Source organism: Lacerta agilis, chromosome 10, assembly GCF_009819535.1.
Source record: "Lacerta agilis isolate rLacAgi1 chromosome 10, rLacAgi1.pri, whole genome shotgun sequence".
NCBI lineage: Eukaryota > Metazoa > Chordata > Lepidosauria > Squamata > Lacertidae > Lacerta > Lacerta agilis.
The window spans coordinates 32003002-32017460 of NC_046321.1; the positions used below are offsets into that span (position 1 = coordinate 32003002).

The 14459-nt window shown below is 38.0% G+C and overlaps 1 protein-coding gene across 7 annotated transcripts in view; it reads right to left on the reverse strand.

The window, feature by feature from the left end:
• CNOT4 (CCR4-NOT transcription complex subunit 4) overlaps positions 1-14459 on the reverse strand; it is a 54485-nt gene that overhangs the window by 20707 nt on the left and 19319 nt on the right. For 2 of the 7 annotated variants that reach the window (XM_033161443.1, XM_033161447.1), the window contains exons 3-10: positions 13847-14044; positions 12023-12109; positions 10617-10718; positions 10254-10379; positions 8660-8793; positions 5560-5715; positions 740-797; positions 229-478 (exon numbers count right to left, since the gene is read on the reverse strand). In XM_033161443.1, coding sequence (XP_033017334.1) covers positions 229-478; positions 740-797; positions 5560-5715; positions 8660-8793; positions 10254-10379; positions 10617-10718; positions 12023-12109; positions 13847-14044 — 1111 coding nt within the window. The remainder of the gene's footprint in view (positions 1-228; positions 479-739; positions 798-5559; positions 5716-8659; positions 8794-10253; positions 10380-10616; positions 10719-12022; positions 12110-13846; positions 14045-14459) is intronic. The other 5 variants (XM_033161446.1, XM_033161449.1, XM_033161445.1 and 2 more) reach the window with 3 other exon arrangements.

Sequence of the window (14459 nt, forward strand, 5' to 3'; positions counted from 1 at the left end):
ATTTATGTTGAATCTTGTTTTTTTTCTTTAATCTACATTTCCAACATCAATGTAAAAGGTAAAGCACTTTACAAAATAATAAGTAATTGTGACATATTCACAAGTTCTTTAAACTGGAGCAGTACTGAGCAGCACAATCAAGTTCATGCTAAGCTGTAAGTAAATATAGGAGCCTGAAGATATTATTTCAAGCTATTGTGTGCATGGGTTGTCTAACTAATACTATACCTGATGTGAAGAGGCTTTGTGGCTCTGGTGCCATGGGCCAGTCATTTGAAGTCTGTGGGGAGCTGGGAAATGGAGGGAGTCCACTTGGAATAGGGTTGGGGTGCCGGAAGTTGTCTGAGAAGAGAGACTGTGACTCTGTTATAGCCCCTTCAAAGGGAGACCGTGCACTGTGATTGGATGAACTGATGGGGATGACTGAATTGGATTTTGATAAGCCGGGTGGTGGCGAAGGTGTGTCACTATTTGATATCTATAAAGAAAAAGAACACAGTTTTACAATCGTATAGTAAAAACAGTTTCTTCTTTTAACAACCATTTGGTCATTTCCAAATAACGTGTTTTTACAGCTAGTATAAAGTTTTAATCAAGCAACCATCTTATGCAGCTGATAGGCAGGAAGGTATATTTAAGATTATGGCAAATAAATATTTCAACACACAATATAGTCCTTTTGCAAATATAAGGGTATGCAGTTGAAAAGAGTTATGTAGTGTTTGTTCTCAAATCTTACCTGCTGCAAGTTATCACAGTTTCCTATACTGAGAGAATCTGAAGGTTTGTCGATAGTGCTAGAGAGAAAGAAAAACTATTAGGCAAATGTAAAAGACACAGCCTGATGGCCTGAAACTGTAGGAATTAATTTAAATAGTAATTTTAGTTCATGGAGATAACTGACAACATTCTGATTAGCTCCAACTTGCACATTCTACTTGTTCATAGTTACTCAGTGTAACCTCACAGCAATCAAAGTTAGTCTATTGCCCCTACTATCAGCCCACGACATTAAACTGGTGTCCATGAAGCAGGCACCATATCTATTTATAAGAGCTTTGTGCTCAACTTGAGATTGATGGAGCCCAGAAGATTACCAAATTTAGATTTCAGTACACTGAGTTGTGAAGAGAGGAGAGACATGAAAGAAAGAGAGGAGGCAAGAGGAATAAAGGTAAAAGAGAAAGTGAATGAACCAATAAAATTATTCACCACAGCAGAAAAGCTCACTTCTCCTTTGTGCTGCTTCAGTTTCAAGACAATAGGAATACTGTCGCCTCTCACTTAAACACAACAGGAGACAAAACTGAAGCTCCAGCCGCTCATGCATCCACTCACCCAAAATCAAAACAGCAGAGCAAAAGGAAGAGCCAGGAAAGGACAAGACAAAACTTGGAATAGATCAGCAATTACAAAAACCAGGAAAAGAATGAGTTGAAGAAGGAATGGTGACAGCAGGACAAGGAGAGATACCAGATCAGGTGCTGTCAAAAGCTAAGTGAAGAAGAAGAAGAAGAAGAAGAAGAGTTTGGATTTGATATCCCGCTTTTCACTACCCGAAGGAGTCTCAAAGCGGCTAACATTCTCCTTTCCCTTCCTCCCCCACAACAAACACTCTGTGAGGTGAGTGGGGCTGAGAGACTTCAGAGAAGTGTGACTAGCCCAAGGTCACCCAGCAGCTGCATGTGGAGGAGCGGAGACACGAACCCGGTTCCCCAGATAACGAGTCTACCGCTCTTAACCACTACACCACACTGGCTCTCCAGTGTGAGCGAAGGGGATCAGGCCAGGCATGCATGATGGAAGGTGCACTGGCTGGGTTCAGGCTACAAATGTATGCTAGCACAACCTGCAGTATTAAGGCTAACATTTGAGACAGTAGAAGAAATCAAGATGCTAGAAAATAAATTGGCTGATGTGGCAATTCAACTGGAAAATAATATACTGTCACCATCTTGTTGACAAACCCAGCAGGTGTTGCAGTAAGCCACTGGACATCAACTGATGGACAAATGCAAATATTCAGAAAATGTCTGCCTATGTGACTTTAAGACTGAAAGTGTCTCACAGACAATGACCAAAGCATCTGGGTTACACAAGTGAGCTTCCTCAGTGGTTCAAATGTGAAATTGCTTCTAATATAAATATGTAATTTGTCCCTAAAATCAGCCTCCATACTAGAGGACTAGAAACTGCTCAATGTAGCTAGCACCTATTGTTTAGAAAGAATCCAGGTAGGACTTGGGACATTATAGGCAGCTTAACCTAACATCTAGTCTAGTAAAACTGGTGGGCAGAATTATTAAAAACTGTATTACCAAACATGCAGAAGAGGAAGTCAGGCTGAAGCAAAAACAGCATGCCTTCCACAAGGATACGTCCTGTCTCACCAACCCAAGTTATTTGAGGGTGTCAACAAGCATGTAAGTACAGGTATCCAAGTTAACATTGCATACTTGGGACTCTCAAAAACATTTTGATAAATTCTCTCACCAAAAGAACCTAGAACAAGTTTAGCGGTCATGGGAAAAGAGGACAGGTCCTCTTATGTATGAGCAACTGGTTAAGCAACAGAAAGCAGGAATAAATAGAGTGTTTTTCCTCTATAGGGAATGCAAAAATCAGTACTGTAACCAGTGTTTTTTAACTTGTTCATAAATGACCTGGAGTTGGGGGGCAAGTACAGAAGTAACCTGGTTTGCTGATGACACTAAGTAACTGTTCAGAGTATTAAAAACATAAAGAAATTGCAAAGAGCTCCAAAAAGGCATATTGAAACTAGGTGAATGGGCACTAAAATGGGAAATGTAGTTTGATGTGAGCAAGTGTAAAGTGATGCATAGTGGAGCAAAAACCCCTAACTTTACATATACACTTATGGGGTCCAAACTGGTTGTGTCTGATCAGGAAGGAGATCTTGGGGTCAAACTGGATAGCTCAATGAATATGTCAACCAAGTGTGCATCTATTAAAATAGTCATATATAAAACAATAAATATATTTTCCTTTTCTGCACTAGTTAAACATAAAAATTTCAAACACCCTAAAATGTAAGATTGTTAAGCAAAGACATTTGAATAAATTACAATATTTGACAAAACAAGATCAATTTCTTTTCCTTTTTTCTCAAACATGTTAGTTTTGCTACAGGTGCATATTCCCACACTTGCTCTATCCAATCTCCTGAATATGGTATACTTTGCAGCCTCCAGTACTTTGTGTAAAGCGCTCTGGCTGCAGACACCATAATTCCTTATGCAACTGAATGACAAAGTACAGTAATCCTAAAAGTTTAAAAGGTAACAAAGAAAAAAGAGGGAGCATCAAGCAGGTAAGTAAATCATTTGATTATTTTCTCTCAGTCATTGAGTATAAATGAGCAGAATCACTTCCTGCTTTTAAGATTGATACTTGGTAAGGTGTGACCCTGAATTTAGTGATCTATTCAAAGCTATACTGGCCATTCCCAAACTCTTCCTACAATAAAGTCTAATTCTAAGCACATAGACATATGTCTGTTTTCATGTGTCTGTGGATGATATAGGACTGGATAACCAAGACTATATACAGTCTCATCTGAATCAATTACAGAAGCAGGAAGTGAACACAAGAAAGTATTCTAAAAAGAATTTATGTTTGTTAAGTCTATTCTAACAGAAATACAAACTCAGAAATCAAACAACCACAATACTCCAGCTAAAGCCTACATTTTAGAGAGGTTTTGGCAGAACACTACTCTTTCAATATCTGTTGAATTATCTTAAGTCCACAGGCAGAGAGATGAAACATATAAATGTGCATATTACATTGTTTCAGCCCACTTAACACTATATAAAGTATGGTGTAGAACTAGGTCAAACGGATTGTTTTTTTCTTTATGTGTAAAATTATTTAACACTCAAAATGAACTGAAACTTTTAAATTAATTATTCAAACACAAAACTTAATTATTTCTTAACTCTTTTCTCATTATTAGAAATATTGCAGTATTTCAGTCCTGCAGCCAGAAACACAGCTGTTTCATAGAAGTTGCCAGATGTTCAAAACCCCTTTACAAATAAATAGGCTTGAGTTCCTGTTAAGTCTGTGAAAGCATGCCTGTGAAAATCTTGATATCTGGATTAGACCTATGATCCACTTAGAGGAAGTGCTAAATATGGTTTCAAAAGTACCAAATCAGCCCATTTTAGGCATAAGACTAGCCACAGGTGAAGGCTGGAACCCAAAGATCCTTAAGGTAAGAATAAAAAGCTCTTCCACTCATGGAGGAAAGGTTGCCAATTTTTAATTTCAACTGTAGTCCTTTTGTATTATGTTAAATCTCGCTTTGAAATGTTTTCTAACCTTCAGGAGTGGTTGTGGGATGGTGGTGGAGGAAGATGAGACAGTAGTGGGGAAAGACGAGAAAGTCCTATTCAGTGTGTGGACTTTTGGATCCTGGTCAGCTGAACCAGAACTACAGATGTGTAGAACATTTTCAGATCATTTTTTCAGGCTCATAACTAAACAAGAGCCTAAGAGATGCTTAGCTTCATATAAAGCTTTCTTCTCAGCAGGACAGCTTCAAAATTAGGTAATGGGATGTTTTTCCAATTAGGAAAGCTCTTCTATTGACATTCTACTTCCAAAAGTGTTGACGTTTGCAATGATTTCTAGTGATGAAGTCTGAAATATTAGGTCAGTGTTAGAGCAAGAATACAAGGTATTCAGTGAGTTACCCTATTTCCTAATAAGCTTCTTAAGCCCAGCTCATACATTACTGGTGCAACATGGAAGTAACCTCCTGTGTTCTGGTGCCTCATTAACACTAGAACAAGAAACAATGGAGTCAGGCAACTTATATGGCCACTTTCCCCCACCTCAACCTATTACAGGTGGGAAACTAGAGCCTAAGAAAGCAGTTTCCACACTGCAACAGTACGCATCAGTATTCCCAATTCAAAAGCATAATATAAAAGTGTGTAGCTGTGCTATGCAACTTGCATTTTGAATCCAACTTGTTAAAAGCCCCACAATGATGCTAGGGACATATTGCAGTATTAAACACAAATTCAAGTAGTCTTAAGGGAGGGGAAAGCTGACGGATCTCAATCCAGTGCCATACTTGTTTAACAAAATGCCTGGGTGAAGAGTGTAATGTACTTAGATCTGCCAACTGAGACCAGAGTATTCAAGAAAATTAACTAAATGACTCTTACCTAAAAGATGAGAGTTCCTACTAAGCATCTTTTTATCTTAAAGAACGTTAAAAATTGTTTGCTGAAATGTGGTACGTGCTTTGCTAGAACACAGACGCAGAAGGAAACTTGTTTCAAAATGCCTTGCCTTTCCCACAACCCTTACCTTTAAAAATCATCTTCTGGCCTAGACACAGACTTCTCCTGAACAAGCTGCCCATTGCGAAATAATGTGCAGTCCCCACACCTAGGCATCACCTAGTGGTTCAGGCCAACCATTTTAATTTGAATCCAGCTCTCTTGACAGAGGCTAGAGAATCATCCCTCCACATCAGTGAGAGAGAGAGAAAGCTAACTAAAGTATAAAAGGCAGCACAATTACCCGAAATCTGAATCTGGACCATCTGGAGTCATGTGTTCTGAGTCTGTGCCATTTTCTAAAATAGGAGGCGTTTTCCTGTGTTCCATTGTTAAGCCGTTGACTGATTTACTTGAACTCTGTAATGATGGCCAGGCATCTTTGTTATTACTGTTGGGTCTGGAAAGAGGTGAAAGTAAAAGAGAGTTCAAGTTATGGAGAAAATCTTAAGTGAAACACTGGGGAAATTGTTCCTCATGCCATATACTGTGCGGAGGAATATGGAGGTCTTCAACAGAAATGTAAGTGTCTGCTATTAAGACTGTAGAAAAAAATGGTTTTCTTGCACCAGGCAGGCTGTTTACACTTATATATATATATTTAAATTAGGTGAATCCCACCAAGACATGTGGTCCTTAAACTGTTCTTTCATCCCAACATTCTCCAGTTTCATGAGTAATGTTACCCTTACCCTTCTAGTTCATATGCTATATCCATGTTTTGTACGTGAGGATTTTCCCCATATGACCTGCATTATACACTTCTGAAATATCACTGTGCCAGTGCTGGTAAGTTCTAAGTTACCCAATTCGTCTCGTTTCAAGTATTTATTCCCAAAGTTTCAAAACTCAGGCTAATATAAGCATTTTGGTGTGTAAAATTATTTGAGAGGATGAATAATGGTAAACTGAAGCATGGAATAACATCTTTAAACAGACATTCCCTGCTGGGTTTTGTATGTATATGCCAATAAGTATTAATATTTATCATCAACATAATTATAAATGTTTCTTTCTCCTTATTAGTCCTTCAGTTTCACCCTATTTTTGAAATCACCATCCCAGCAAGGAATGAAGGATATTTAGAACTGCAACTTATAATGATTGTTTAGAGACCTGTGCTCTTTTCAAAATGTGTATCTTGTCTTGCCATTCATTCCTTGAAATGCAATAAATTTATGAGTTCTCAAAATGAATGTGGAACAGACACACCCTGCTTTTTAAAACCAAGCATCACAGATCTAACTAACAACAATTGATTGCATTTTCAATTTTTATATTGATTCCTCATCTTTCCATGCATTTCTGGACTGGTTCCATAAAGCAGTCACCACAAGGAGGTAAATATGGCACTGTCAGTTCCATTTACCAAGTTGAAAATTAGTCTGCCATGTAATTCTTATCTGCTTGCCTACCATGTTCTAAAGTTAAACCCACATAGAAGTTGCTTGTCTACATCTCTTCCAGATCTGAATGTTAGTAACTGATGAGTGAACTCACAAACTGGCTACTTCTCTGTCAGCATTTCAAGTTACTGCCCACAAGAACTGTATGAAATCAGAAAGCAGTAGGAATTGCAGCCTTTTCTATGGACGAATGGAAGTTAAGTTTGAGCAGAAAAAATAATAAAGAAATCATGAAAGAAAATCTTCATGAAGTATACAGCAGATGCATTTTCTATTTTGAATGCAGAACCAACTTATTTGCCACTTAGATGACACTTGTTTCAGGAACAAAGCTGAACTCTATGCTTAAGAACTTAGATTCACAGCAAAGAGTGGCAAAAAACATCAAAACAGATGACAAGAGGATAGCAAGAACCTAACATTTATTCAGCTTCTTCAGCTTTCAAGCTTACTGGGATCTTATAAAATAAATCACTGGAGATGTAAGACTGCTGATACAGCACAGACAATTCAGAATGAACCAGTAGGAAGTAAGCTTATTTCTACTCTGTTTTATGGGCCAGATAGAATGGTCATGCATACCCAATCTATCTTGGGCCTTTTTGTAAGAATAGTGATTAAGTTCTTGAGAAATTCCTACTGCAGAGACTGGACAGAGCCAATTTTGTAGCCATTTCTAAAGACATCGTCTTCTTGTTGTTTCTTCTTGCCTTATGATGTGACTCCATCAGGTCTCAGACCACACTGTGAGAAAACATGACTTAACTCTTGCATGTTTGGTTTATTTCTTTTGATGCTCTAGAAGAAACAGTATTTCTCTCGCAAAGCTCACACTAATACAATAACCAAGAGTGTAAGAAGGTATCATTATCCATATGAGAGGCTCGCACATGACAAAACTGAACAAACTGCCATTGCCTTTAAGAGGCAATGCTGATCAGCTAAGATTTGGCACTGGAAAAATTCAAGGTTGCTCTTGAAATCTTAAAGGATCCCTATTAAGAAAAGATCTAAAGAGTGCAAATTCTTCTTCACCAATCATTTGCCATGGTCACAAAGTTCAGGTGTTCATTTACAAATAGATTTTCCCATTCATTTAGGTTTCCCTTATTAATAGCTGAAGAGGCTAAACCAGAGGTGATAGTAGTCTGACTACCATTCAGACTCAAGAAGTATCTTGCAAGCACAAACCTTATGTCATATTCTAAATATTAATGGTGTTTCTGCCATTAAGTTATGTAAGCTTTTCCAGAAATAGACAATCACTTAAAATTGTTACTTGGAATAGATAGGTGCTAGGTCAAAAAACTCTCAGCAACCTTTCATTAAACAGACATATAAATCTATGTTACTCTGTCAAAGTCTGCACCCTATATACTGTATTAGCAGCCAACGTATTGCAACAAAAATTTCAACTAAGTTGCAACGAGTCAGAACATTTTACACTAACTTTGTCTTTCAGATGAGTCCTTTGTGGCATTCTCACCTTCTAAAGGCAAGGCTAAACTCACACATTCATAGTAATGTTGTGTTGTATTTAAAATGAGAAAATCTTGTATTTTGTATTTCCAGTTTAATGACATGCCCTGCTATTTCACACCAAACCATACTATTTTACAGTTGTAAATGATGCACTAATGCGAACATCTGCTTAAAACTCAGATTGCATCCAAAAATCCTATCAATGTAGGCATAAGTGCTGAGGTGTGTGGTCCCCCCCCCCATGTTCATATGTGTGATAAAAGCGGATTTCATTTAACTAAATGCATGCACAGTTGTTTGAAAATGCTGCATACATCTGTATAATGATGCAAAGGAAGTAAGATGTCAGGTATGCTGGCTTAAGCAGTAAGGCAGTGAAGCAGAGTGCTGAGAAAGAGGGTTAAAGGGGGAGGTTTGATGAAAACTAAAGAGCACACACAGAGAACCTTTACTTACACATCATACCTCTGTAGTGATGTCACTTTGTTCTTGTTCTTGTCAACTGCATTTGAAGACAGCTGGAGGAAGTTGGGGTTTAACTTGTATAATTCCTGGAGTAACTTCTGTTCATATTCTTGATGCTTACCAGCCTGGGGTGGAAAAAAAGTTATAAAATAATGCAACTCTGTCAACCTGGTAATTTGCAGTGAAATCTTCTTTACATCAAAATTTCATTTCTCGTGCTCAAATAAGAGAAGCTTGGTTATTTTAAGCTAGCCCAGTCCACATCCCACCAAATCACAAGACTATGACAACAATTTTGGCCTCTTTTGTAAGAATGTAAATTCACAGCTGCGTAAGGGAGTTTATTGTAAGCTGGAAAAGACCTTTCTAATTTCAGTGAAAGGTAACCTCAGAATAATTCACAGTAATGGTCACATTTCATAGATGTACCCCACAATGCGCATTTCAGTTTCTTAGGTAACCTGCTCAGAAGGCGCAGAGTGGTACGTTAAAGGAAGGAGAGGGAACTTGGGGGCCACATTTCCCATCATCACTGACCACTGCCCATACTTCTTGGGGTTGATCTGAATTCGGAGTTCTGGCTCTTGTTCTGCAGAATAGCATTCCTGTTGAGGTACAACAAGCACCCACTATCTGCACTTTTGATAACTACTGCAGAGTTTTTTGTTAATTTATCCAGATGGATAAATGAATCTCAGCCATGAGTTTCTAATTTTTACTGCTTTCAGTATTCTTTTACATGTAGGGTTTTTTGTGTTTTTAATTTGTTGTTTTTATTGTCCATCGCCTTTAGATTATCATGTAGGAGATTTACTATTATATTATATTTATATAATACATAACTGCTACCTTTAATTCCCAGCTCAGTTTATAGAACTTCAAATCTGCAGCAAGAATGCTTCAAAGTCTTTATATTTCATCTCAATCCAACTGTGGGCATTATCTCCATTTCAATAAGAAGGAGCAGAGAAGACAGTCAAGCCAGTTTGGACATAAATATCCTGGCTGAACAAGTGTCAGGCTGCCATGGTCAACCAGGGACCATCTTAACAGTGAGACCTGGAAGACCTGCTTCCTGCACTGCAGGCCTTTTCCACCTGGCCTGGGAACCTGGGGCCCTGACTGACTCGTTACAAAAGCTGGAGCTGCTGAACAGACCCTTAGGTTGGAGAATGGTGTGTGTATGTGTGTTGTTGTTGCTCTTGTTGATATTAATTTTTGTATCTTTATTTTTAGATCTTATTATGATTTAATGTGGAAATTGTTTTATTTGGTTGTGCACTTTCTGGTATGTTTTATTTACTGTTTATGACTACTTTTGTTATATTTGTAATTATGTAATTGTTTTCACGTTGAAAGCCCCCCGAGCATTGTTTTAACTATGAAAAGGTGGCATACAGATAAAATGATGCATGTATGCATGCTTCCCACTCTCCTCATGTGTTGGCTTAAATACTTCGATCGTGGTTTCTCTAAACCACATTCTGAAATCGAAACTGTAGTTTCAATTCTGATTTACTGGCTCGGATCAGAAATATGAGGCATTTAGAGTAATATTTCATGGTATAGGTTGCAACACACATACCTGCATCTCTTCTTTTGTGAAACTGGCTGCTTCATCCCCTAATTCATGTAGATACATACAGTCTGGTTTAGGACACTGCATATTCTTCAAAAAGTAACTGCAATATTTTGTGGTACCTAAAGACGCCTGGGGAGAAAACCGAGACATTAACTATAAAGGACAACAAACTATATACTTTAGAAGTAAGCCTGTTTTAGAATCCAGTTTCTGGTATCATGGTGCTCAGTTACATGTACTGACAGACATTTGCCATTCTCTCTCTCTCTCTCTCTCTCTCTCTCACACACACACACAAACCTTATTCTTATATAGTTACAAACACATACATTCATAGTTATAGTTACATACAAATATTCATATTACCTTAAGTGTTCTTCCATCTACTACCACATTATTGACACACTGTATGGCTCTGAGTGCATCTTCTGACCGGATGTAAGTTACATATGCACTTGCACTTGGACCCTAGATAATTTAAAAAAAAGTGTATGTGCATAGGTCAGTTTATTAGTCATCCTATAATGCAACACTGAACTTCACAAAAATCTGAAGTACTTCATACATAAGAAGCCCTCAGCAAAGGATTCATTTGCAAAAGTGCAGTAGTAATTATTACTGCAATATTTGAATAATCAGTTTAAACAGATTACAGAAGTGCATGTGATTAATCGGACAGCAAATCTAAAACACATTTTGTCATAGAAGTACTTCTAAATACTCCACCTGGCAAGCGCCATTTTAAGAGGCACTCCTATGCATAAAACAAACACAAAGGCAATGTCTGCTACAACAGGAATGCAAAACCTACATTTAAAAAACAAAAACTACCGTATGTTCCTTGCTTCGGAGCGAGGAAACTATGTTCCTTTCTTCAGAACATATGAGTAAAATCAGTAGATTGAAGCAACTATATACTATACAAGGTTGGGCTTGCTGAAGTTAGGTTTGAATTGATGGTTTCCCAACTCTGTACACTGATATTCATAGCAACGAGGCCACAACAGCTTTACTCTAAAATCCTTACCATGCATTTGGATTCCCTTCTTTCTTTACAATTATGTTAACTTTTTGCCTGCTCTTTGCTTCTCTACCCATTTTGAAGTTAAAGTATTTTGAAGCTTAAGTATTCCAAGTAACATATTCCTTTCCTACTAACAAACTTGAATGAAAAAGTAACATATACTTTGAGATAGGAATTAATTTTTTCATTAGTATGACATTAGCATATCAACCAATTAGGGTATAATTAAAAAATCTTCACCAAGGTACAATGGACACCAAAAAGTCAATACAATCTTTCTATTAGTGAAAAACTATAACATATTTCGAGTATTATCAGCTTCTGCACCAGAAAAGCAGCTATAGTAAATCATGGGATGCTCCAAGTTAGAATGCAACTACACTCCTGAACAGGGATGTACAGGGAGGCAATAATGAGGCGGCTACATTCCAGACAGAACAAATGAAAAGATTTGGACACATGTTTGCAGGGGAATATATTCATAGGCTACCCTTAACTGAAATTACATTCTAATTGTACAAATTCAGGGACACTTTACACCTTACTGCTGGGTATTCTATGTTGTAGAATTAATCTGATTCTGGTTATTAGTATATACAGACAAAAATTGAGCTGCTGAAATGTTCCTGTATGGAATGTTTTTGACCCAAGTATGTCAACAATGAGTTGTTCATATGCCACTGAAACTGTTGGAACTCCAGCTGAACACCCACCTTTTGCCTAGGTCAAGGGGAAATCAGTATCTTACCTGTGAGCCTGCATATGATGTGCTGTTGTTGATTACAACTTTGTGTATTTTACCAAATTTCCCAAAATATTCTGGCCTTTTCAAAACCTGTTTGGAAGATTAAGTTTACCAATATAAAAGCAATATTAAGAAGCAGCTCAGACAAAACTCAGACTACTAATGAATGTCTAACTATTTTTGCTCACTTTGAAAAATCTTTTAACCAAAGAAAGCAATGGAAAATTGCTAAGCAGTTACAAATGAACTATACAAAACATTGGTCTCAGGCTGTCAACTGGAGGAGCAGCAGTCTCCACCCAGGCACGCAACTGGTACTGAGCACATACCATATTTCCTTCAATTAGTGGCAGATAACTTCTCTCTCTCCCGAAGTCTAACAACACTGTATTATAACGAGTTCTTCTAACGGCCTTCAGTTCATAAATCACATAAAATTCCAAGTGGAGATTGAAAGACCTGCCAAGAGGGTACCAATTTAACAGGCCCACTGCCAGCAGGGACCCCAGACTATGAGCTTTCATTTTAAAAATCTAGCCCTCCTAGAAATAAACTTATAAAGCAAGATGTTCAGATACCTACTAAGCAATTATTATGAGATGTGCTAGGCTGTCTGCTCCTGTGTTTAATTGTTTTTTAACCAATGAATAAAGACAGAACTGTGGTTGAAGAGTGAGCTTTGTGAGCATCAAGAGAAAGAAATTCCTGGGATCCTAAAGAGCTTTTGTTTTCCCCTCCCCTTTGGTGCACTTTTCCTGATTCCATCTCATTTTGTAGCACTTGGAACCTCTGTAGTATACCCTTTTTTCTTATCAACCAGAATGCATCTTTCCTATAGTGGGTTTTTCTGAGATCAGGTAGTCCCCAGAAGTTATTTTCTGCAAATACTACTACACAGTAAGTGTAGGTGAATTTTAAAGAAAACCATGGTGAGTTCAAAATTTGAAGGAATTGGGCATGTCTCCTGCTGTGCAGGATCTATGGTGCAAGCATTAATTAACAATTCATTGCATAGCTATCAGCAAAAGGGCACAAAGATTTGAATATGCAAATGTCCTCTTTTGTGAGTAGATCAGAGGTACCGGGCCCAGAAAATCCTGTTAGCACTTCTGCAGATTGCGCATCAACATAGTAATATGTTTCACTGACCAGTTTAAGATAGTCTGGTCATAGTGTTCTCACCAAACAAAATTTCTGAAAGCTTTTAAGAGCAGCCCCATGTAAAGTCATGCTATCAAAGTTGATGCTTTAGCAGGCTTCAGAATGAATTACCATGGCCAGAATTGTCTTCTGCAAGTAAGTGCAGCTTAGTGTATCAGCAAGTGGTCCCAGCCCAGCATCCAGAAGCTGTTCCAGATCAAAGAACACATCAAAGCCGAGAGCCTCCATTTTCAGAGCAAATGCAACCCCATCCAAAGCAGGCTGTACAAATAACTCCAGATCCACTGGTTCTCACAATCAACAATATTTCTATCTTATTAGGATTGTTATTGCATATTCAATGAAACACTGCTCCCTCAAGACATCAGTTTAGTGTCCACTGTCTCCCTAGGGTCTGATGAAAAAGAGTGTGTGTGCTGAGTATCATCAGCGTATTGATGACTTTTCAACCAGGATTCCCAGACTCACGACCATGGGATATAACAGAATTCAACCGGAATCATTTTATGGGTCCGCAGCCCTGGGTTGGTGGTATTGAACACCACTGAAAAGCCCAGAAGAATCAACTAATTTGAGTAGGAATTTATTTGGCAACTATAATAACTGCAGCAAAAGTTCAGGATGCACTTATTCTATAGGAAGTTCAGATTTCTGGCAGCTGCTTACCTCTGGATCTGCTAGGCGTTGGGATAACCCTACTACGAATACAAGATTCTTCTGTACAACCCGTACACTGGCCAGATGCTTACGATTCTCTGATATCTTCTGTTTTCTCTCATTCTGCTTCTGTTTCTTTTCATTTTTTATCCTTTGCAGCTCTTCTTGGGAGAGTGGTTTATACACTGCTGGGTCTTCTGGATATGGCTAATAAAAAGAAAAGTGGGTAAGCCTTGATTAATAATTTCCACATCACATTTCCTGCAAACCTCAAGCCCACTGCAATAGAAGCTATATGAATGATATAGAAACAAGCAATGGTTTCAAATTAATCTGAGCCCACCAAGGAATAGGTGTGCACTTTCTGCCAGTGAGGCTTCTTAAACTTTGATATCATCCTTTGCAAAGATGGCTGACATTTCCTCCCTTGAATTGTGTAGCAGCAGATAAAGGTAATGGTAGATAGGCTGCCATTACCTGTCTTCTCATTGTGAGAAGCTTGGTGCATTTTTATAGAATACAGAAAACACAGAGTATGGTGACAGGTGTAAACTTGTTTCAAAGCAGGCATCTGAAAATATAATGGTTGATATTATATGAGTATGAGTGTCATGATAAAACA